Below are 26,035 nucleotides of genomic sequence, written 5' to 3'. Positions count from 1 at the left end.
TGGAGTCGAGGATGACACCCAGGTTGCGGGCTTCAGGAGATGGGGAGATGGAGCAGCCGTCGACTTCAAGGACGAAGTCACCAACCTTCTGGAGCAGGGCCTTGGGTGCCACAACCATGAGCTCTGTTTTATTGCTGTTCACCTTAAGATAGTTGGAAGACATCCATGTTTTGATGTCATGCAGGAGTTGATGAGAGACTGAGGGGGGAGCTGGGAGGATGGAGTGGTAAACCAACACAACAAGCTGAAAGATAATAACATGCTCCATACAGCTGAGTGAAATAACATGGGGTGATAGTTATAACTAAAAATGACTATTCACACTAAATGTAATAATTGAACACAACAAAGGCGATAGCTGATTAATGTCCAGGTTGAGCGGTTATCAGGTTAATGAAGTTGTTTTTATATCTACATCTTCATTATAACATTACATTACATTGCATTTAGCTGACGCTTTTATCCAAAGCGACTTAAAATAATGCGTTCGACCAACAAAATACAAACTTGAAGAAAACAGAATCATATAAGTAGGCTACATCAGGCTTCATAGAGCAAAGACATTTCAAGTGCTACTCAACTGGCTTTAGATAAGCCAGCCCTTTATTAGTATATAAGTGCTTTGTTAATAGTTCTATCGCTCGAAGTGGAGTCGAAAGAGATGAGTTTTCAGTCTGCGCCGGAAGGTGTGTAAGCTATCTGCTGTATAACCATATAGTTTGATACATTCTACGTGTTTTGACTACATTCTGCGGCAGCTTGTTATTATTAGCTCACACAGGTGTAGATGTAGGACAGAACTCTTTATGCTTATACAATAATTCATTCAAATGAATGATTCACCCTGTGGCTATACCACAAGGCACATAATAAGTAATGAGTACTTCGAAACAGCTTGTCTTTTCAAACATCTCTCACCCCCTATATTAACCTTGGACTAAATGTATTATCTGTGATTGTATGTGTCAATTTCCTTGGTTTTCTCTACTCATCTGTATATTGTCTGATTGTCTTGTTTCACTCATTATTTTATGGTTTACTTTACTGGGCAGTAAGATAACAGGACCATAAAAAGATTTGATCCATAATTTGAGGATTTTTTTTCATTCTTGCTCTCAACTGTTAAACTAAGTAGCATTTCAAATGAGAGTTTCAAGGGCTCAATCATCATTTAAGCATTATTCACCAAAAATCAGCACAGAGCCATTTCCTCCTATTCTCAATTCTATTCTGAGCCGTTTCCCTTGAGGTGCGAGCCCAATTATTGGCCCTCTAGCACAGGAGCAGCTGCTCAAATTGTCACATGACCTCAGCACATAGTCCCGGGTCACATGTCTTCACACTGCATTAGGAATAAAAGTTCACACATTGGAAATATGAGCAGATTGTGCTGTCTGTTAGTGGGTGCTTTGTAAGGCTTCATCAGTGTTGTGTTACTGTGCCATTGATACATGCCTTACATTTGTCATATTTAATTAATGTGATGTTTAGGTATTCTACATCGAGAGCTCTCTGAAAGGCCCTATAGCAGAGTATGCCAGAGGATCTATTTAATATGAACAGTCCAGTCAGCGATAACATTGCTGTTATTTGAGATTTCGAACACTGTGCAGAAGTGATTGTTAAACATTGCCGGAGGGGGAGGGGATCAATGCAGCATCAGAGAAGCCACCGAGCTCGGGCCTCAGCAGAAACCATCGATACTGAGCTGGGTTCCAAGCACTTAAAATGTAAATGAATCTTCAACAGCCACAACACGAACAAGAAAGTTGTATCAGTGTCTTGGGATCTCACCAGATGCAACGTGGGCATTCATCTGTGACATCAACATCTCTGCACAGAGGCCCAGGTGCCTGATATTGGCACGTTCTGGCTTTCCAGTGGTGCATTGCAACAAAATAAAACAGATGCTGACCATACACTCCCTGTCAAACATTTATATACTAAAAAAACACCAGTTTCCTCTGAGCCCTATCATGCTGGTATCATTTGCATGTTTGTTAATGCAGTGTACCTTAAGTGACATCCTTCCTGCAGTCACAGGAGTAATGAGACTCTTGATGTGCTCTAGAAACCTGTTGAATGAACGCTAAGTGGGGAATTATTGAAATGGCACAAGGTGTCTCCTTTGATCTCAGCAAATGTATGTGATATAAATATCTTCAAATTCATTATGCATGCACAGTGGGACTTACTAGTTCCACAGATTTACCAAATGTATGACTGCCCTTCCCAATTAACCACTACTTCAATATGTTCTACATTGTTGGTCAACAATCTCAAAGGCTTGTTAGCAAAAACGCAACAATATATTGTTTAGTATATTATTGTTAATTGCAACTTACAAAACGAAGACTTGCCAGGAATCATTTAAATAATTTGACGTAAAGAAATATTTATGTTAAAGAAGCCAAAAATCCAACATTCGTTTTTATTTGGAACAGTCCGAGAAAACAGGCAATATGAAGAGTAGTCCATAAAGATTTACTTTTAAAAGGCTTTTTTTCTTATAGAGGATGCAAAAGAGACAGTAATATATACTAGTAGCAATTAAGGTCACTGTAATCGAACATAACTCTTGCAGAGTTCATGGTCCCTGATATCTCCCCATCCCCCATTTTTCACATGTGGGGCCACCCCCCCGGCTCCGTTGGCTGGCAGTCTCTTTGTTATCAGGAGGTTCTTTGGGAACAGCTGGTTCCCGCTGCTCTGGAGGATGTTATCTATCTTGGTTTTCTGGCTTATGGGCATGCAAGCAGTCTTCTTGTGGTGCATGCCGCAGTCCCCGGCGTGGAAAACCCGGGGCGCCTCACTGACCATCACCTTCCAGTAGGAGGGCAGGCAGGACACCGTCAGGTGCTGTAAGGACCAGTCCCAGTTGTAGTCGTCATAAGTGCAGAACGTGTCGGTGCATTTGATGAGCTTCTGGTACGTGTCTCTACTCAGAGCCATCCCCATGTTGTGCTCGGTGGACTTCCAGGCCTTCACCTCCACCCTATTCGCTTTGCTGGAGTAGCCGATGTGGCTGTAGCTCCCCAAGGAGAGGATGTCACAGTCTGGACACTGCTCCCTCTTGAGAGACGACATGAGCTTTAAGAGATGGATAAAGTCTGGGGACACGTAGTGGTCCTCCTCGATCAGCAGGACCATGCCCTTATGGTCCTTCAAAACCCGGACTCGGTCCCACACAAAGTGCAGCTTCCACCACCAGTGGTGCTTAGTCTGGGAGAACTTCGCCTCGCGGTAGTGGCCAAATGAGTCAGGGTACTCCGCGTTGATGCATCCCAGCTTTAAGGCGTCATTTTTGGGAAGGTCTCTAGGGCAGTCCTTAGGGTCGTGTCCGGGGAACTCTTCGGGGTACAACTGGATGCTGAAGGGGAAGAAAATCTGAAGTACCTGACAAAAGTCAACAGAGGCCACCACTTTATTTATCTCGGGAGACCAGTAGTCATGGCTGAATATCAGCAGTATGTGCTCCACCCCTCTGACCTTCTGCAAACTGTCCACTAATAGCTTCAGGTAATCCGGTCGATTATGGACCTGAACCACCACAACCAGATCGTCCTTCTGTCGAACCCCCTTAAACTTTTCCTCATTTCTTATTGTCTGGTCAAAGTTGAGCTGGAAGACAATGCTGCGGTAGACTAAAGTTGTGTTATCCGTCTCCAGCTTGGGTATCTTCTCTTTTTCCTTTGCTTTTTCTTGGTGTGTGTCATTTGCATGTATAATGGGGGGTGGGGCAGGTGCCTTGCTGACCGCAGCGGTGGCTTGCACCTGGATATGATTGTTGATGCTGCTGCTGCTCACGCTGCTGCCTTTCCTCACCGTCTCCACTTCCTTGGGGAGCGGCCCGCTGTCACTCTTCTTCTGCCTTCCACTGCTCCAGAAAGCTAGGCCACAGATAACAACCACCACAGTCAGTATCACCACCTTCCTCTTGTAGATTCGGAATCTCATGATAGGGGGTCAGCCTCTTGCACAGGGAGAGAAGTTGCAGGGAAACAAAAATCCCAAATTTGCAATTGTGATATTGTGCTTTAAAAGGGGAGCAAGCCTGATTAGAAATAAGCTGATATGAGGCTAATAGTTGGCAAAATAAAGGGTTGTTGTAAACATGGGTCCCACTGGAATGTCATAGATGCTGGATGATTGTTCCATAAGGCATGGCGGTAGCTGGGAGGCAGCAGTGTAGCAGTGTGCATGAACCACCTAAATGAAAAATAAATCAATCAATACAGTCTGGTGCATAGAGGCAGTTAAGGCTGAGCAATATGGCACATGTATGCAAATTACAATAAGAAACATGTAAAATAGAGAAAATAATCATATCAAAATTGTACAGAATCTAGAACTAAAACGCACAAGTAAACAAATCATCCAATTTATGAATTATCAAAGTGTTTGTGATTAATTGTCTGTGTATAAAGTACCAGACTAGGCTAATTGTTTCAGCTGCACAACTCAGCGACTTCCATTTGCTAATGACAACCTCGAGAAGCATTGGAAACCTTGTCGGAGCAAAACAAAATCCGATAAGTAATTTTGTTAGATTTCAATTTAGACAGCAGAAATCTGCTCTAATGGAAGCACACTTACACTTACAGCAATAGAAATTATTTAATTTCCCATAACAGGACAAGTCACTATGAAAAAGTATCACTAAACCACATGCATATTAAAATGCATTACTGCTGATGCATCTGTTCCTCTGAAGTTATATCATCAATGTTGATTAATTCTCCATGCTTCTTTATGTTCCTCTGCATACATCTCTGTCCTCAACTGCATTATCAATATTGATTACCCCTCTCTGCTGAACAAACCTCCATTTTTTCTTTGTTATTAAATTAGTGGGCTTCCTAAGTGAAGCTTGTATCTGTATGCGTCTTCTCCCCTGCCTATTTAACTGAATGGTCACTGCCTTGGACTACCACTATCGGCATTATATCTATTAGAGTCTATGATAATGATGATCAATACATTTCAGTTTGCTACAATAAAACTCAAAGTAAAACAATAAGCATGCACTTTAAACATGTACTTTATCTATGCATTTATGGCTGATTAAATGGCAAAGCTATCTGACCCATATAGCTGATGTACATGACTCTATACGATTTTCTCCGTTTAATGGATTCCATACAGTTGAAGCTCGCCAAATGAAGTGAATCGTTTTTTTCTGCAGCTAAACAGCACTTCCGTTTTTATCGATCGTATGTGTTATCTTATAACCTGAACAGCTTTTAATCGAAAAAACAGTGTCTATACATCTTATTGCCTTCTCTACTAAATGTATTTTTTAATGGAAGCCTTCTTCCCATGAGTTTGTCTGTCCTGAATTGGCCGCTGTCAGACACACCGAGCCAACGACAGCTTTAATCGATTTGAACACGATATAACGTTACCTTTATTTCACCGACTGATAGGAAACACTCAACTAAAAACAATGTTGTCGTCGCAGCTTCCGTCTTTTTACTGCGAGCATCCTGGAAATGCTAAGTTAGCTTCGGCTAGCAACTTACAGGCAGCCCGACCAAACGGCGTCAACAACAGCGTCCATGGCGAGCCACAACAACCGTGTTCACACTGCTTACCTCAAACGGGAGTATCCGTGCGGTCCTTTCAGCGAGAAACATCAGCACGGTGGCGTCCCATTTTCCTCCGCACCTTCATGGAAGCTGCACGGAAACGTAACTACCAGCTAGCTGTACAAATCCCAAATACGGAACCAACCAGTGCCTGCCGCTGTCCCACAATGCACTGGTCCAGAGGGGGGCACCCAAGACACCCTACATATCATATATCCCTGCTGCTGACAGTGTTTCTCATCATAGGGGAGATGGTTTACTATACCTTTAAAAGCTTAACAAGTTCATACTAGGTCCTATTATAGAAATGTTCACGGAAAATCCACACTAAACTGAATTTTGTAGTCTACCTGAGATGGAAACGATGGCATCATTACTAGTGTAAGTGATAGGATGATTCTTTTGTGTAAAATTCATACTGACTGACGTATTACTTTATCCTGTATACTGACACTATACAAATAAGAAATTAATTGGTGTCATATTGTATATTATTCATATAAGCTTTGTCATTTAAACTCCTGAACTTTTTAAACAACATCCATAAACATTTATCTGTTTGCATCTTGCACATTATTTATCTAATATCATATTCCATTTACTTGTATATAGACCCTTCTTATTTTATTTGTATTTACTTGCACATCTCAAAACATTCTCTTGCACTATTTTATCTGTTTTAACTGTTCTATGTACTAGATATATTCATGTTGCACTTTTGGAGGAGCCTGTGACTTAAGTTTTTCATTGCCATATCTATACTGTAGCTAACGTGCAAAAGACAATAAAGCCTTGAATCATTAGACAAAAGTAAAACAAAATTATGATTACGTTTGGGAAACATTAAATATCACAATTGCATAGCAGCCTACATGGTACATAAACACATACAAATATGAAGTGACAATGTCTGTACCAAAAATGTAAAACCTTGTCCACTTCTGGCAACAATTTCTTTAAATTATACACTCTCTTGTTGGTGATACTCTTTTAAAAATACATGAATACTTCTTCAATATGATGTAACACCAAAGGGTAGTCATTAAAAAAATATTGCTGAATATTTCACAACAGAAATGTGCCAAAATAAGGTCAACACTCTTGTGTGTGTCGAAGAAAAATAAAGAGACTCATTTTTGGGGGGCTTAATCACCAATTATATTAACTCTTGAATAAAAACCATGAATTATTTCTTCATTAGAAAACAACAGTTTCAACCAAAGTGCATGGTATTGTCTTTCACAGAATACTGTCGAATTTCAGTTTGGTGGAAAACAAGTATCAAATATATTTGTTCCAAATTAGCCCTACTTACAGTAAGAAGATGTAAACGTATGAAAAACATTAGTTTGTCATATTCAACCTTTAGTTTCCCCCCTAAAATGCCTTTTGTTTATCCAGTTAACCCAATTTTCATAACAGAGCTTCAGTATATGACATTCTTAGCTATTTAAATGGCCAGTGCACTAAATGCCTCCTCTGTGTTTGCTGTAACGCCACCTCCAGGCCATTACACTCCTCTCTATATGCAGCAGTTCTCTCCATCACGAGAGGGCGCCAAACAAAAACTCCACAGCCGGAAACACGTAATCTGAAAGCTTCATTTGCGCACGCGCAACCCTTATTCTTCCTTTCCGACGCTCGAGCGAGAGAGACAAGATGGGCCATCAGCAGCTCTATTGGAGTCACCCCAGAAAATTCGGCCAGGGATCCCGATCCTGGTCAGTTTTGCCTTAAACGTATCATTTATCAATATATGTGCTAAAGCGGGGCAGTTTTGAGGTATTTGTAGCTTCCCATACTTTAGAATTTATCACCAAATGTCCACCGCATGGGAGCTCCTGTCGAGCCAATATGGCGGTAGAAGGATACCCCGTGCTAACCTGTTAGCACTAGCATTTTGTTAAATCAGCCTCACCTCGTTTCTGAAACAATACAACTCATAGAAATATGAGTGCTAATATGTTCAAATTGAGTTCTGGGAAAGTTTCTCGTTAACTTTGTTAATTTGTAATATTGCTAACGGTATGCTATAGGAGCTTACACCGTTTAATGATATTAGCAGTGATGCACACTAGCTTTGCTGAGTCTGTATGAACTTCCGCACCTCTAGTTGTGTGAAAGAATGTTAGTAAAGGATTATGTTACCTGGTATTTCGAATATAAGCGAATTAACCCCATATTCTTCTGTATTTCAGCCGGGTTTGCTCGAACAGACACGGTCTTATCCGTAAATACGGGCTCAACATGTGCCGCCAGTGCTTCAGGCAGTACGCTAAAGACATCGGCTTCTGCAAGGCAAGTATTATTATGCTTTATATCTAATTTGAGAATTTATCCAAATGTTAACATTATCCGATAATGTTGGGATACCGGCAAGTAAAGTTACAGGCTCAATGTAAACAAAGTAAATGCTACTGCATTGAAGGTAAAGCACAATAAATAACAGAAATATGTTGGACTGTATATTACTAGTGTCTTCATTTCTCTTATTGCCTTGTTTATGCTGCTGCCACGCAAACATTTCCCAAATTGCGATCAATCAAGTCTGTCTCGTCTATCATTTACTGAAACGTTATATATACATCTTGCTTGTACCGCACTACAAATGCAATGAATGATGGGTTTTAATATCCAACAATGTGGACTACATATTCTGTAGACCTGACTAATGCGTTGCTTTTATTTTCCCACAGCTGGACTAAATGTCACATCCTCAGATGGGTTCAGTCATCTCCGGAAGGCTGGCCGAGATGGGATAATTAGCACTGCAAATAAATGTGTTCTTTTGACCAAACTAAATTTTTTGTGGTGGTTCTTTCTGTACACATGTCAGTGACGTTATAGTCAGGAAAGATGGTTCTAAATAACACGTGTAACAAAGATTACCCAGTTTTTATTGGTAGACAGACATTCACTTACAAATGGTTATATCTTAATACAAACTAAATTGGCCTTCTGTGATTTGCAATACTTTGATACCATGGCAATATTTAAGTCATCGCTAGAGAAACAAAAAATAATAATATAAATGCTGTTCACACCAGTGGTAACTTCCAGATGTCTGGATGACAAACCCATGTTGAAACTAAAAGGCTATTTTGTTGAGTATCATTTATCAGAATACCTTTATTCATTTATAGAGGGGAAATAATGTACATTGACAGCAAAAGCGAAGATGGACATACAAATAAAACACTATTAGAAAGGGCATGCACATATTTTACATTAAAGACCGACTCTTAAAGCAACATTTGAGACCTGCTTTACAAGAAATGAGAAGTACAATTAGCAATTGTCTGAATATATTTGTACTAAAGTATTATCAGCCACATTTACTGTAAAAGCAAATGAGCATTTTCATGTAATTTAGTTCCTAAATTTGTAGCCGATTTTGGTACTCAATACTAATGGGTAGATGAGTAGTATAGCATCTTATCAGAAAGTAAAATGCAAGCACATAAGATCTTTGGAGTAGAAGTAGCATTCAAGGATTATTACTGTTGAAATTATAATTAAGAATAGTACTTGGTGACATTCCACCACTGGAAATGTCCAAGCACAACTGATATCTGCTGCTGTACATAATTATAAGCGGCACAGCAGTAAGAGCAATGGATTAATTTCCAAGTCAGCATGTATTCACATGAAAGTCATGCCCCCATCCAGAATTGGCGAGATGCTGAGATATTGGTCTTGGTCAAAAATAGGGAAATTTGATGGGCTCCCAGTTGTGTGGCCCATTGCTCGGTGCATTCCATATTCGGCTACGACATTTTAAATATTAAGCTCAGCACTAACATGGCTAACAATTTGTTGTATAATTTCTCAAATCTGTTTTTAACGATACAATCAAAGATGCATCATGGCATGTGGGACTCTGCAGATCCTTGACCAGTGTGGATTTATTCAAATATGTCATTTTCTATCTGTCTTTTAAACAGAAAGTTAGGTGTGAAGCACTAGATGGCAGCAGCACTTCATGTTCATGATCCAACACCAGTGTCAATGAACTAACACTAGCACATGCAATCTTTATATTCAAACAGTGCATGCAGATGACCAGTTATATATATGTCATGCTTAATTAAGGTTGAGTGTTAGGTTTCAGGTTTACAGGAAAACAGCACTCAAGAGAGGTTACTATATGTACTGTTGAAAGAAAAACTCAATTTGAAAGATTCATTTATCATTTGGATTATTTATCAGATGGAGGTTTGGTCATGTTTAATCCAAGGCAACAAAAAATGTTAGTCAAAATCCTGTTTATCATAAATAGCAGATATTTTTGTGCTCAACTGCATTTCTGCATCTTTCTCAATCCCAAATGGGTTAACTAAAATGTAGCAAAGATTCAATCAGATCATAACAAAGTGAAAGTTAAACAAATACACCATGGACACTTTCAGCACAAAACAAGTGATACGACAGATAAAAAAGAAAGTGGTGTAGCATTTAAAATCCTATGTAAAAAAAAATGCTAAAATGTAAGCAGCAATGAACCAACACACAGAAAAAGAAAGAAAATCAATATTATGTATGTGTTTGTTTTGGCATTTTATTTGCTGTAAAATATGTAAGTATGATACAAACTTAAAATTACAGGCATAAAGGGGCTTGTGAGGACAGGCTGCTGTTTGGACGCAGGGAGATGAACCCACAAACGCTCCGTGTTGCATCAGTCCACTACGGAGGCAGCTGAAAGGTGTTGTCTTTGATGTTCACTTCACATCCTTGTTTTGTATCACCATGTGTATTAATCCTCCTGATATGCTGCCTTCTATTCACTCCACAGACAAGACAAGCGAGCGAGAGGACATGTTGAAAAGTCTGTTTCATCTAACATGAGCCCTCTCAACAAGGCCCTTTCTTCTTCTCTGTCTTTGTGTGGCCAGACCATTTCGCTGGTCTTCTGTATGTCATGCTATTATAATCTATTCAGAGAGTAATGTCTGAAGTATTTTCAGAATCAGCTTCAATGGCCAATCTGAACACATAAGGCACTCGACTCCTTTTTTCCCCGGTGCTCTTTATGTATAGGCCTACATACATTGATTTAACGGCTTGGGATAAGTAAACTGGATGAAAAAAGGGTATTTGTATACAAATGATAAGTTTACAAAAATCTATATACAGTTCAAGTGTCTTAGGGTATAACCATACAAATAGTGCAAGATTACTGTATGTACAGCATGTAAATGTTTACATAGCATGCTGGATTTATATCCTCAAGCCATGATGATATGTACAATGGGGCCTTTGGGATAAAACTGTTTCTCGTGTCTGGTGGTTTTTGCGCTCTGTAATAGTGAATATGGGCCAATAATTCAAAAGCAAATGGCTGTGTATGATACACCTTTAACCTCCTCAAAAAAGTTGCGAAAATACCTTCTTTCAGCCTCATTCTGTTGAAATCAGGCTGAAAACAACGACAAAATTCAACTTAATGATTCTTTTTTTAACCCTCCTCTTATTTATCAAAAATATTATTGTCCCGTTTGCACAAGTAGATCTAGAAGTAAATAAATAAAAAACTAATAAAAACATCCATGGGATCCATTTTCGAAAAATAAAATTATTTAGCTCAAGCAACATTAGCATTAGCAGATAGCAGTATCTCCTTGTTTCTGAGCCACAACATAATCATGCATAAATACAAAATAAAGAATGTGCATGTAGTGGCCTTCCCTGGGGCCTATACTACGAAGCTGGTTCAACCTAACCTGGATATGTTTGGGTTAGCCCGCCGGTTGGCCTAATCCAAAACATACGCGCTGTCGCTAAACTGTACTACGACGCGGGTTATCAAGTGGATCGCTCAAGCCAGCCGTTTCCTATCTAGTTAGGTGCGCGTTCACATGAAAGGGGTGGTATTTGGAGCAGCGTACTGACTGCGCAGCGTCATACTTCCTGAATGAAAAGTGAACTTTAATACTAGTCAAATATGAAGAAGTTAAACTTTAAACATCCATGACTTAAACACTTTATCCAGGATAAAAGCCACATAGCTGCACCTGCAAGGTGAATACAGCTAAAATGTCACACAACACAGTTGCCACATGTCGTTTCGTCACTTTAACTGTGGTCGTGTGTGTCTTTCTTCTGTCTTCTGCACATCACAGGAATGGGAAACCAGTGAGTACTGCGACTAAAGAAAAAGTGTTTGAATGCGTACATTAACAGTTCTCATTCATAACACTCCGTTCGATGTCTCACTATGGGATGCGCCTCATCGCGGAGCAAACAGAAGCATCAATCTCATTACGCCAATCCTGATTGGCCGGTGATTCTTGACGTCAACGTCAGGGGAAATCACCCCCTATAAGTAGCCTGCGCCACGACGCATGCGTCATTCAAACACCTCTTCTCGCTTCAGAGCACATCTCGAACGGTAGCCGGGCTAGCTTAACAGTCCACAGACTGAACCCAAAGCTAATTTTCGGTCGACGGGCGTTAGCCGGCTACCCGATTCTCTCACAGAAGAGTATTATAGTCAACCTCGCCGTTCTTCCTCTGGAGTAAGGTAAGGTTTTGACTTCAAGTTAGCAACACACCAGTTGCTAACTTGTGTTTTTTCCCTCACTACCGACACCACGGTAGCGAAGACACTTTTTTCTTCTCTCTTCCACGGAGGAGAAAAGGATTACAGGAATATTACCATACCAGGTAATATCCTTGAGAGAAAAAGACCCACGCTGTCCTTTTCCCCCCCGGATTAAAGACAGATCGGTAAACATTTTTTTCTCGAACGTACCTGTCATGAGCGGACCCTCTCCACGCCTCACGGCGAACGAGATGGATGCCTCTCCCCCTCACACCAGAGGAGTCAGGAACTCGGAGGCTCGGCGCTGCGGTTGCGGGTTGAAAGTGTCAGGCACAGACTCACACCAGATCTGTTCGTCCTGCCTCGGGCTGGAACACGCCCAGGAGGCCATCGACAACCCCGGCTCGTGCGGACATTGTGCCCGCCTCACCGTGAAGAGCCTCCACCGAAGGTTAGCGCAACAAGTTAACCTGTCGGGACGGGACCCCCTCATGTCCACTGATCCGCCGACCGGCAATCAGGACATGGGGACGTCTGCCGCAGAGATGGAGCCCCTCACTGCGGTCTGGGGCTCACCGACAGCGGCACCCGCAGAACCGGAATCCCGCGCCATATCAGGCCGAGATTCGGTGGCGGCAAGAAACGCGGGAACGGGGCCCCACGCTATACCAAGCTGGGGCTCCCGACTGGACCTCACCATGGTTTCACCCGCGGAAGATGTCCCGGAGTTAGACTACATGGAGGACGAAGAGTACACCTCTGAGTTCCTCCTGTCTGACTCGGATGAGCAAGAAGACGACGTCTTCGTGTCACCAGCTCAGGCTGCAAAGCCGGGAGCGATGGCTGCTCTCTCGGCGATAGCACACCAGCTTCGCCCTGTCTCAGTATGGACCTACAAGCCGTGTGTCAGCGCGCTGCGGCCAGACTAGACAAGTTGGCCGAGAAAATCTCCGGTTCCGGCTGCAGCTCAGGCTCAGCCAACCCAGAATTTCGGCCAGCAGTCGAGGAAGAAGAAGCGAGCGGCGTGACAGCCCCTCCTTCTCCCCTCCGTGAATGTGTTCCAGCCGCCTCGAGAGATGCCTAAACGCCATCCTCAAGTCCGCACAAACACATGTCACACGTTGGTTGATTCCTCTGTCATTAAACATTTGCCGCTGACGCATCCAGGTGAAACTCATTTTAATGAAGACACATGTGTGTATCTTGAAATTCATTTATTTGACAGAGCTGGAAACTGATTGACTTACATACTTGTTTGTGTTTACCCACAGTCATCACAGATGCGCAAAACAGAGCAGAGGATGAAGAAAGGAGAACAGGAGAAAGGGACACACAAGAAGGAGATACTGGAGACAACAATGAACAGGAACACCAGAACAGACAAGAGTCAATGGGTAACATGACTGATTTAGGGACTGCAGATACGGGGCCAAGGCAAGTGAGACATCACTGCTTTCCATCCAGCATGTTTGGCCAGCAAAAGAGATAATTTCAATGGCAAACAGCAAGAGATGAGGGATTATTATTTCCTCCTTCCATCCCTTTTTTCTGTTTAATCTGATTACTAACAACTTCTAATAATTTGACATAGTTTATGATTTAATTGGAAAATAAAGTGTTTTTAAATAATAAACCCGTTTCTGATTCGGATTCTTTGATTTTTGTTGACATATGGGTGTTGAGAGATGCATCCATATCTCTTGATGTTGCTCTCAACGTGCACAAGATTGATGCTTTTGACTTCATCATTTAAAAAAATCTTCCTGGGGGACCCCAGAGGAGGTGAGTTCCCTCAAGATAGCACTTTTTCTCTGCTTATGTAATTCCGGTGTAGTGTCCCCTCGGCAACAGATCACTCAGAGCTGGTGATTACTTTCCTGCATTTCAATGGACAGCATATAAAAAGGACACGTGAGCTGGGTTCTGGTGCTCAGATTAGCTATTGATGATCACGTTGATAAATCATATAAAACCAATCACACAAAAACATGTTGCTGTGACTGTGAGCATTAAACAATTAACATTAAACTAAACAAACACAACAGTACGTTATTGTCCTTATAAAATAAAAACATACATTTTGTCCACCGAGATAATACAGGCACCTTACCCTCAAGAGATCCTCACGTGCTATGAGAATCTCCCACAATCCATTGCCGTAACAAAGCTAATGCAGGCACACGTTTGTGACACCAGATGGCGCAATCGTGTAGGTGCGTGTGGGGAGTCTTGCAGTAGAAAATGTGTCTGGAGCGCCGCCACTGTGGGCTAAGCCCCGAATGTTTCCAGGTCCAGACGACGCCCCTGGTAGTGGCACTACACCCGACTTTTCCAGTGCGGGATGCGCCTACGGGTGCAGTCCTTTCACGGAAGGTGGTCACCACGGACGCAGGGCTGACAGGGGACTTACGAGGGTCGCCCGGTGAGAGGTCTCTAGAACAGAGACTTCCAGCGGGCACGCGTAAATTACCCGGAGCTTTTTAGCGGTGTTCCCCACCCAAAAAATGCTTCCTGCCTTCTCTCAGAGGACTTCATGTCCCCGTGAGGATAGACAACACGATATCGTGGATGAACCGCCAGGGGAGATTGCGTTGTCTCCAGTCACACACACTGGCACACAAACTGATCCCTTGGAGCGGCAGACGTCTCCTCTCTCTGAGAACGACACAAGTACCGGGTGTTATGCAATATGCACCTAGGGACAGAATTACTGTCAAGGGCGCACCAATCTATGCAGACTGGACCTCCTCATCCAAGGATCGGGAGTCCGCTGTGGGTGCGTTACGGCGGAGCCGCGTTAAGTCTGTTCGCAAGGGGAGAAAATGCTCAATGACAGCTGTTCTCTTTAATGCACGATTTAAACGCACCGTTAGGCGGGGACGCACTCGTACACGATTGACCTCCGGGTCCTCTGTACACGTTCCCACCCCCTCGGTTCTGTTCCCCTTAACTCCGGCCAGAGTGAAAGAGCAACGCCACACGCTTACTCTGATGTTTCCACCCTAGCCCGCAATATACGGGCTGGCGGGGATATATCAGCTGTTGTGCGGGCAGCCCCCACCACGCAGGGGACAGATTGTCTCAGGCGGGGAGGGCGATCCTTCACCCACGACCCAGAGCACGGGGCACTATGGGCCTGCCCCGTGAGTGGTACAATCTGAATACAGTGGGACTCCCTCAGAAGGTGATAAACACTATTCAGAGTGCGAGAGCTTCATCCACCAGGTCTCTTTACGACTGTAAGAGGAGGGTGTTTTGAGGAGTGGTGCCTTCAAGAAGGGCACATCTCTTTTCAATGTCATGTCGGGGTGATTTTATCATTTCTACAGGACTTGATCGATAAACACAGAGCTTTTCTCCACGATCAAGGGGTACCTGGCTGCTATTGCTGCATGCCCATGTGGGCTTTGAGGGTAAGACGGCTAGCCAACATCCTTTGGTTTGACCGTTTTATGAAGGGAGCTCGCAGGCTCCTCCCTGTCTCCAGGTCGCTGGTGCCCTTATGGGACCTGGCAGTGGTTTTAAATGGGCTCAAAATGACCCCATTTGAACCCCTGGAGGGAGCTGACATGAAACATCTGTCACTCAAGACAGTGCTGTTACAGGCCCTGGCATCCGCCAAGCGGGTCAGTGATATCCATGCACTGTCCTGTACATCCCTCATGCACTCAGTTCGCCCCCAGGGCAAACGAGAGTGTTGTGAAACCCAACCCTGCCTTTACACCAAAGGTGGTTGGTTCGTGTACCCCGATTGACATTTGAGGCATTCCTCCGCAGCTGGTTTCCTCCGGGGTAGCAGCAGCGGGATCTATTGTGTCCAGTCCGGGCTTTGCACACATATATGGACAGATCAAAAGAGCTTCGTCTTAATGACCAACTCTTCGTGTCCTGGGCTAAACCTCACAAGGGTAAGCCTGTCTACTAAGCAACGGACTATCCCACTGGATCGTGGAGGCGATTGCTTTGGCCTATACGAGTCAGAATCTGCAAGCACCTTCGGGTCTGCGGGCTCACTCGACTCGGGGCCTGGCTACATCCTGGGCTTTGTTCAAGGGTGTTTCCATCCAGGATATCTGTGCGGCGGCAAGCTGGTCTTCGCCACTCACTTTTGTCCGCTTTTACAGGCTGGACGTCTCCGCTCCAAGCGTGGCCCGAGCAGTGCTGGGCACCTTGTTGAGTCGGGACTCCACCTGTTAAATTCTGGTTGATCGGTGATCTTCGAGATAAGCTCGTCTGGCAATACGGGAGCTACAATATCCCATAGTGAGACATCGAACGGAGTGTTATGAATGAGAACTATAGGTTACTTACGTAACCCAGGTCTAAGAGTAACATGAAGTGAGATTGTCTCACCAGACGGCCCTCCTTGCTATGGTGAAGCGAGAAGAGGTGCTTATTTTGAATGACGCATGCGTCGTGGCGCAGGCTACTTATAGGGGGTGATTTCCCCTGACGTTGACGTCAAGAATCACCGGCCAATCAGGATTGGCGTCAATGAGATTGATTGCTTCTGTTTGCTCCGCGATGAGGCGCATCCCATAGTGAGACATCTCACTTCATGTTACTCCGAGGACTGGGGTTACGTAAGTAACTATAGGTTTATGATATCACTGGCCCGTCTAAAACACGATCTGACTTTAATTACATTTGTCTCGAGTGTTTCGTCAACTTAATGTGTTGCTTAAAATAATACTTCTGCATACAGTATGTGACACTGTAAGTTGCACGGCCAGATACGGCTCAAGAAGCTGACTCAGATAAGGAGAATATATGATACATTATGATGTGATATGAATGATAATGGGACACATCGACGTCTGCACTCAGTGTAACTGTGTTGTGGCAGCTATTTAATTAAGCTTTCTTAACGCTAATGTTATAATAGTCAGATTGCTCTGAAGATGGGAGGTGATATTCTAGTAATGTTCATGTTCACACAGTCGGTGATTTTTGCCGGCCGTCTTTCCTGCAACGGCAGCTTTTTCTGTATTTCCTTTCTCCTGTAATATGACTTGACGCTTTAAACTCCGCACACTGAGCTCTGATTGGTCAGCAGACAGTGCTTTCACTGAGTTGAGCTCTTAGCTGCAACCTAACCTGGTCCCGACCAGGTTAGCCGCTAAGCATAAGTTACCATGGAGATCTAGCCTGCTAAAAGAGAACCAGCTTCGTCGGGCGGAGAAGCCGGAGTTTTCCCTGAATTTAGCCGGTGAAGCGAAAATCCTGCTTCGTAGTATACCCCCCCTGGTGTCGGCTCAGTGAACTACTATAATAAATAAATGATCAGCCTTATGTGCAGGTATGGCCAGTTTCTCAGTGTACCACTACTTTATAGCATCTACCGGAGGTACTGTTGGACGCAGTGGCGTTTCTATATGTACAAAAGTGGTGGGGCACAAAAACTTAGATGTCCTATATATAAGCTTCTGCAGTGAGGTTCATGGCTGGTGATGGCACTGGCACTGACTCTTCAGGTTTACAAATAGTTTTGACCTAAATCAAAATATAATATTATTTTCAAAAGCCTCTTTGTCTGATGCTTCAATTAATTTTAAACAGACAGTTCAACAGAAGGATATCCAAAAAATGTAATTTTATCATTTAAATATTGAAATATTGTTCTCTCTTAGTAAGATCCCATTTTCAATAAAATTCTGTTCTTACCTTGACTTGAAGATGAAGTCCATTTGCCTGTCCTTCTGGACAAAAATCTCTATTACTTTTTGTAAAAGTCCTCCTCTTCTTGTAGTTTCAAAAGTCTATCATAAATCTAATGATGGATTTATAATTCGAAAATTATAAAAGTAGGGTAGACATGTGGATATTATCCGGCTAAACAAAACGTACATTTATCTAACAGGTTTGTTTCCCACAGATCTTATTTTGAGCTATTTTCTAAAATCCTATGGAGAAATCTCATTGCTTTTTTGTGGAGGGAAGCCATGCGCAGCTTACTTTCTGGTTTTAGGACGCGTCTCTCTCCTCCTCTTCATCTGCTCTTCACACACCACACGTTTCGCGGCACACGTACTTGCAGCCAATCAGCTCTGAATTATGTGAGATGACGTATGGTGGGGATGGCAGCTCTATGCCCCTATGGTCATTATTTTTTGCTACACACATTAAATAGGAAAATACTCTGAGCATGCGCAGTGTAGTTTTTACAGTCACCGTTCACTTAGACAGTGAGAGGGAGGGGCAGGCAGGATCGGGTTTTGTCCACATGGCTCTCAAGCAGCTCAATAGGCACACACTGTAGACACTAATTAGAAGAACACATACTAAAACAGCAAGACGAATCAGATGATTAAACATGATCTTAAAATATATTTTATATACATTTTAATTTATTTTTGGCATTTTGTTGTAATCATTATTTTAATACTTTCTGCTGACACTAGGTGGGGGCTGTGCCCCTAATGACCAGTCGCCACTGGTTGGAGGACAGGTTGGCACCGGGGATTTGCAGTCCTGACTGTCCGTTTGGTGTCCGATCCAAACCAGACATTGATGGATGTGCAGAGAACAGACTGAATTATTGCAGCGAGAATTGGATCAGCGGCTCCTGAGGCTAAACTTGGTTAGGCTTGCTGCAGGATGTGTCATCTTCAAAATTCAGCAGTTGAACATTTGAGTTTTCCTCTCAGAAACTCAGATACTTACCTCTGTGACTGGATTGCAATCGCAATAAATGAGAGCATGGGCCGATTATGAGAAAATAGGGCCCTGCGCACTAACATGCAAAAGGCCCCATGCACACCTATTCTTGTTTTTGTTAGCTTTTTGTTGTTTTTATACCTCTCTCTGTGTCTCTTTATAGGCATTTTGAATATGTTGGCAGTGATGTTGTGTCTCTTTGTGGTTGATTTGTCCCTTTTCATGGTTGTCATGAGTCACTTTCTGGTCTCTTTGCAGCTGTTCTGCATCTCTTTCTAGTTCAGTCTCTTGTAGTTAATTTGTTTCTTTGTGGTGATCTTGAGGACTCTTCCTGTTTCATACAGGTGTATTTGATACACATATTGTAGGTGAAAGCCAGAGGGGCCCATATTCTACAGCAGGTAAGTATTACATTTTCGTAAAAATTGGGGGAAATGTATTTAAGCAGTAAAAAACATATCTCAGCTTGTGGGATCAGTTTGGTTTGTTTGTTGGTTTCAGTGTCTGTTTGTCAGCAGGATTAAAAAGTACTGACCTGAATTTCATGAACTTGGCAGTAGCGTGCACTAGCTACTGAAAAACCCATAACATTTTCTAACACATACACGATATACTGATTCCGCTTATGTAAACATCCTTGGTGGAGGTCTGTGCTTTCTGAGTACCCTTCTAGTTGACACCTATTCAACAGTAGCTGCAGCACTGGAATGTACATGTGGAGAAATACATCATTTGTTGCTCTGAAAGACTCTCTGTGCACCCATGTATGCATGTCAAGCATACCACCTTATAAATATATAATTGTGTGCACTGTGTGGTAACAACCACATCTTCACACTGAGCGTAAACCTGACTAAAACACTAGCTCGAGCAAATCAGAAGGTAGCGCTTGTTTGATGGCGCGGGACCTCAAAGTCTCAGTGCTGCTCTGACTGCCTGCCAGGCACATCACAAAGGCTTTCCATCCATCTCCGAGATTATAGGGAAATAAGTGAATCCAACATGTTACGGCGCTCTGTTGGCATGGAAACAATTCCTCTGGGTTTACCTGCTTCTCCAATTGTTAGACCAGAGAGGCACTTCCCGCTGCCAAGTTTCCTCAAAAGAGCTGTGAGCAAACACGCGGCTCATTCACGCTCTCCCTCAATTTCAACTGAGTGGGTTTTGGTGTTAGTTTGGCTGAGTGATGGCAAATACAAGAAAAAAAGAAAAAAGAGTGTAGTAGCCGGGGACGGAAAGAACAAACAGGAAGATTAATTGAAAAACAGAAAGAGGCCACAGTAAAGGCAGGAGCAGTTTATTCTCACTGTGGAATCATGCATTGACTAAGAGCGGAGTATTGATAATTACTGCATGTTTTGTTCACTCTTTTTCTTTGGGTGATAGCAACTGGAGAGGTTTAAAGCATCCTCAATGATCCATTTATTTCTCTAACAGTGATATATGTGGCCATAAAACCAACAGACTACAGTGTTTTCCAGGATATTGTCTCCTGTTTCTGTGCATTCCCACGAGGCTGAGCTTTATACAGTCCAGTACGAGCACCAAGCTGACTACATTGTTCTAGTAGTCCTATTTGACTGGAAAAATTGAGTCAGCTAATCTAATTAAACCACAATGGAATAAGCATTCCCCTGCTCCATAACCCTTATTTAGGCTCGGAGGACATTAGACCTAAACATTCATTTCTCTATAGATTTCAGGGGGGGAAGATGATTGAAAGAGAGGAAATGCTCTAGAAATGCACATACATAAGAGGTGGTCCATTTTTCACTGCATTCTTCAGAATAATGTAACATAAACTCGATCCACACCCCGCCCAAAGTAAAGCGCTCATGGTGATCGCAGCAGGAACGCACAGGTGTGATAATAACCCTAACGATGGCTGCATCCCCTTCAGGTGCGCTCGTTGAAGGCCCCTGCGCATTTTGGCCCACATGATTTAGGCCCCATTCCCAAACCGCCCCCTACACCCTACCCCTACACCTCCGTTTGCGCGTTTCACGCGGAGGGTCCCGCCATATTGAGGGCTGTTCCAAGCAACGAAGTGTGGAGGGGGAGTGGGCTATCAAGCCCTCAAACAGCGAGTCTGCAGCTGGTGCTGACTGGAGACCGGTCTTTACCTGACCGGAGTCACACTGTGTGTGTCATCAGGAAACACGCTGTTTACAAGTAGGTCCAGCAAACATCCACTGATAATGTCGATGTTAACAACCTCATGATAACCTCATATGTTTTTAACTTAGGATCATACCTGTGTTTAGTCTAGAAAAAGGTAAATGTGTGCATTTTATTATAAAGTTGTGTAGCCTATATTTACAGACCGTTGCAAAAACTAAGAAGCTTATAAAATCAGGTTTAAAACTAAAGAGCTTTGAAACACAATGAAAGATGTTTGGAGTTTTATTGAGTTATTCATTTAAACTTTTTGTCTAATAGATTGCTGATTTGAATCGTTGTTACAAAACAGTTACGGCATTTCCTGTTTCTGCCGGAGAGAGGGGAGGCCGTCCCAAAGCTTGCTGCTGTATTTACTCCCTCCATCTGACAGGAGGGAGCCTCGGTGAGCTGCGAGTGTGGCTACAGACGGAGTTCACTCCATCACGGAGGGGTAGGGTCGAGGGAGTGGTTTGGGATTGGGCCTTACTTGGACACCTACATGGGACAGAGCCATTGTTAGTGCAATTGGTTACACCTGTTCCTCCCCTGCTGCAAGGACAAGTCAAAATGGCTGCAGTGAAAAATACCTATTTTCTGTTTTCGTTTATCTCCTCAGGTAGAGTCGCTTGACACCACATAACAGAGGCCGACACTTTTTCAATGTAACGGTTTGGAAAACAAAATGATTTCCTAATTGTGCGTTAATGTTATGTTTATCAGACTTTGTTCATTCTGGATGATGGCCCTGAGCTTTGTAGAAGCTTATTCCTAAGAAGTGGAAATCATTTGTGGCCTGACTGGCGGTATGACAGGAAAGATATGAGAGTCAACAAAAGCATTAAAACTCTGTCACTGAGAACTATAAATATTTATAGCAGATTTCAAGGCAATGTGGCAGAACTACTATCGGGAAGGAGCAACAATTCCATTTGTATCCTCAGACTGTTGTTTACCATGTTAAAGACACAGTAGTTAAGACTAATTTGAACCCTTTTAGTGATCCTCTCCATTCTAAAATGTGTTATTCTTATTTCCCCTAAAATCTCTGAATTTGAAATATTCTCACTTCTCTAAAATGATCACTAAAGGGGTGTTTATAGTAACTTTGCTAAAGGGGAAGATCTCTGTGCATTTCCCTAAAAACTGAGATTAGAAAGAACTGGATTTTGTATGTCCACAATTGCGAATGCTTATTACAGTCGATATACCTATACAGGAAATGACTTTGAATTAGCATAGATAAAGGTTTTTCATACTTATCTCCAAGAATCAGAATCAGTTTTATTAGCAAATAGGTTCACACATAGGAATTTGCTTTGGTATAAGTGGTGCATACAGAGACACAGAAACAGAATATGTAACCAAAACAAATAAATGTGTAAATTATAAAAGGTAAGACTATTGCAACAATGAAAAATAATACTTACAACAAAATATAGTTATGTAGGAAACTAGATATGACAATATTATATTCAAAGTGGCGTGTTATGCTGATGATTGATTTATGCTGATGATTTAAAAAAAGAGGTAGCATGGAGCAGAAATGTTCAACATGCAGGATTTCCAATATTAAAAAGAACAAGATATTGTTCGCATGATGCAATGTGCATGTGGGTTAACACAAAGTCTGTGATTTTCCATTTTTGAAAATTCAAAGATCTTCATTTTCTCAATGAGAGAGAAAGGGAATTTGCTTCCAGCTCCTATGTTGTTGTTGTCTTTTTATGTGAAAAAGCCATGTTTAACAACATATTAATTATAGCAGAGTATTTTCACACATTTCCCCAACATGTCTGGAGGGGAGCTTCAAGGTTACCTTGCATTATAATGTACGTACATCAAGGGGGAACAATTAAACAAACCTAAGGTAGAGAGTTCTTTTATTGACTTGAACAACAACAACAACAACAACAACAACAACAACAAGAAAGCAGATAATTGATCCCTGAAGCAAAAACAGCAGTATTCTACAACAAATATGAACCTTAATAGCCAGGACTGAACCAACACAGAGAGATGACTGGGGAATATAAAATGTCGCACCTGTTTGAAAAAGTTTGGAAGATGATGTTCACTTACACCTCTTAGTCGCTGTGTAATTTTAGCTGAATAATAAGCACTGAGCCAGAAATGAAAAAAAGTGTTGCTTACAAGATTATGACAAATAGAAACAATATGCAGCTTAATGCTTGTTGGTATTCAGCATGTACTATATTGGTTGGCACAAAGCTAGATTTAATAAATTACCCTGTGCATGCAGAGCAATCCATCAAACCACTGCAGAGTATCAGTTATTTTCAAAGCTACGGACAATGTGGCATTTATGTCCTACACATAAATGAGTTTGAAAGGGAAATAAGCTGTCACACAGATTTACATGCATGCCACTTCTTCTTAACAATTGTTATATACAGTATACAATAAAATGGGATTGAGTTGAACATCTTACATTATCTGGTGTGACACCAACCTTCACAAGCAGTGCAGTTAAATAAATCACAGTGGAACTAATTCCGCAACACCAAAACATACCTGTGGGGGCAGTGTTGCACCATTTAAAATAGCAGGAAGAGGAAGCATGGAGCAGTTGAAGGTGAGGTGACAGGAGGTGCTGTAATGCTCTCTGGGGAGGAGCTCTCTAGTTGCAATGGGGGAAGAACAAGAGAGATGCAGAATGGTAAGAAGCAGCCTCCATCATGCTGTCAGCTCAAGACATATCTAATTGAATACACCATGCCATTTGAAGTGGAGAATACACACAGCTGAAGCAGACAAGAAAAAGCAGCATAGGGCAGGAGCAGCGGGAGGGCAGCCTTCGCCAAACAAAAAGACATATCAAAGAAGTTAACACGGGAGATGTTCAGACAGATCGCCCTGATCTTTGCTCTCTGTTCGACATCTCCCAGTCCCAATGTCTCTGTGTTTCTGCTGTCGGTGGCAAGGTGGGCAGGTGTGAGAGGAGAGGAAGAAAGTCTGCCATGAAGGTTGATTTTGAGGAATAAGAGGAGGGTTAAAAAAATAATAATTAAGTTGAATTTTGTCATCGTTTTCAGCCTGATTTCAAACAACAGAATGAGGCTGAAAGAAGGTATTTTCGCAACTTTTTGGAGGAGGTTAAAGGTGTCCTATGATGCAAAATGCACCTTTTGATGTATTCTATACATAAATATGTGTGTCAGAAAATAAAAACCCTTTCTCTTTTCCTCCGTACCCAAATCTCTAAAAACGGGGGGTACAACCGAGCTGATCCAGATTTGCGTCAGATATGACGTAATATCGGAAATGTGGACTGGCTTTACACCCACGGCCCTATCAGAAACGTCGCTATCAGAAACAATGTGCGACGTGTTTTGGATGTAATATGTTCTTTGTTTACATTAGTAAGCATCGCTAACACTCAGAGCTATCCTGTACAGGAGAAAGTATGTGTAAAAAAAGCAGGAAATAAAAAAAGGAACTCACCTTGTGGTAAACCCGCAAGAAAAAAAGCATTTGAGCTCCATATTATTTCAGAAATAATCCTCGTCACAGAACTCACTGCTTGCCTTGCCGTGCTCAAAGGGGGGCGGGGCCTGCAGCTACAGTCACAGAATCAGCCCTTTTCTAACAGGGCTGAAATAGAGGGATATGAGGGATGTCTAAAATGCATGATCTGTTTGGTATTTTGAGAAAAACACATCATAGACATGTTTTTATATATTTTTATATATCTTGAACCCATAATATATGCCTAAAAATATAGCATGATAGAAGATATTTAAAACACCTGAAACTCTGCTTTTAAGAGGCATTATACAACAGTGGAGGGTCAGGGGTTGGTTTTCACTGGCCTGCCACATGTAGCTTAGCACAGCACAGTGCTTAGGGGCAGCCGGGGAAAAAAAATATTACTCATAAATGGAAAAGATCAAATAGTGGCATTTAAACAATCCGCAGAGAAATGGTGTCACGGAGGGCCCTCGTCTTTCAGCTCTCCTCGGGCTAAGAGGATGTGCTGTTCTGTCAGCATTGTAATTTATTTCTCACACAGGTCACGGCTGGGCAATCACACCATATTCTTGGTCTCTCGCTATAATCCCCCATTACGGTCATGCACATATGAGCTAAAGGTATGAATAGGTATTCAGACCTTAGGCCTCCGAGAGACTAGACAAAACCGCACAACCTTCATGCAATATGTTAATATCAGCCCGTAACCACACCTGTCAATCACTTCAGTACACTGGTTTTGATGTTAACCTTTTGACTTCACAATACTTGGCCTGAATATGACCCATGCTCACGTCTTTCATTACTCACTTTTATGAATCTCCGAGACAGCCTGCGAGGGAGTGAATATTTAAAGGGATTTGCATGAACATTATATTGTAGTGCATATTAACGAAGTAGGATATCCTCGGAATGCTCTATGCCTGTCGCAGGGCAAGATGACAGGAGGAGGAGAAGAAGCAGAAGTGATGGATCGTTGTGCGACTATTTTTTTTGCTACATGTAAACATTTGTTATGCGCCGCTCCAGAATCGCTCCCTCTGAATTCTTGAATTGTTTGATATGATAAACAGATGTTCAAGATGGTGAGTGAACAGCTGCCTCCCGCTGATCTTATTAGGAGTTGCTAATTATTTCCACTGCGCCTCCAGTTGTGAAACCTCTTAGCTGTGAAACCTCTTAGCTGTCCAACTGTCACACTCTGCTCCAACCTCGCTGCTCACACTTTGGCGCTAGCACTTCTAATCCAGGAGAGAAAATGAACTGTCACGCATGTTCGACTGCCGGTTTCCGTGACAACACCTCCAACTGGTTAGGTTTGGAGTAATGGGCAGGACTCTTTTTTTCTACCCCTCTCTCCATTTTGAATATTTGAAGGAGGTAATTTGGAAGGAGGACGATTCACTCGGCGACAATGTGACAGATGCAGTTCTATTTTTCAGGATGCATCAATGTGCGAATGATGCATCCGGAGAGGATCAGAGAGAGGGGTGTAAAACCCTCCCGCAGCTCAAATAGAGGGAGGCAGGCTTTTCTACTCACTCCAGTTGCAGCCCCCTTCTTGCTTATTTTCGTTATTAACCCCACTCCAAGCGTA

General features: G+C 42.5%; 2 protein-coding genes across 2 annotated transcripts; one reads left to right on the top strand and one right to left on the bottom strand.

The window, feature by feature from the left end:
• Nucleotides 1-2,417: 2,417 nt before the first annotated feature.
• Nucleotides 2,418-5,934, bottom strand: mgat2 (alpha-1,6-mannosyl-glycoprotein 2-beta-N-acetylglucosaminyltransferase). The gene is made up of 2 exons (XM_034076071.2): nucleotides 5,595-5,934; nucleotides 2,418-4,209 (listed from the first exon to the last, which is right to left on the bottom strand). The coding sequence occupies exon 2, from the start codon at nucleotides 3,955-3,957 to the stop codon at nucleotides 2,557-2,559; it is 1,401 nt and encodes a 466-aa protein (XP_033931962.1). The 5' UTR covers nucleotides 3,958-4,209; nucleotides 5,595-5,934; the 3' UTR covers nucleotides 2,418-2,556.
• A 1,264-nt stretch (nucleotides 5,935-7,198) lies between these two features.
• rps29 (ribosomal protein S29) lies at nucleotides 7,199-8,390 on the top strand. The gene is made up of 3 exons (XM_034076072.2): nucleotides 7,199-7,309; nucleotides 7,787-7,886; nucleotides 8,285-8,390. Exons 1-3 carry the CDS (start codon nucleotides 7,248-7,250, stop codon nucleotides 8,291-8,293), a joined length of 171 nt encoding a protein of 56 aa, XP_033931963.1. The 5' UTR covers nucleotides 7,199-7,247; the 3' UTR covers nucleotides 8,294-8,390.
• The last annotated feature ends 17,645 nt before the right edge of the window (nucleotides 8,391-26,035 follow it).

Source organism: Pseudochaenichthys georgianus, chromosome 24, assembly GCF_902827115.2.
Source record: "Pseudochaenichthys georgianus chromosome 24, fPseGeo1.2, whole genome shotgun sequence".
Lineage (NCBI taxonomy): Eukaryota > Metazoa > Chordata > Actinopteri > Perciformes > Channichthyidae > Pseudochaenichthys > Pseudochaenichthys georgianus.
This window is presented reverse-complemented; position numbering and strand designations above follow the sequence as displayed.

Bases quoted from the DNA above. Each gene is read 5' to 3' on its own strand.
- mgat2 (XM_034076071.2), bottom strand. From the start codon at position 3,957: ATGAGATTCCGAATCTACAAGAGGAAGGTGGTGATACTGACTGTGGTG.
- rps29 (XM_034076072.2), top strand. From the start codon at position 7,248: ATGGGCCATCAGCAGCTCTATTGGAGTCACCCCAGAAAATTCGGCCAG. The intron at 7,310-7,786 runs GTCAGTTTTGCC...TCTGTATTTCAG, and splicing joins GGCCAGGGATCCCGATCCTG to CCGGGTTTGCTCGAACAGAC.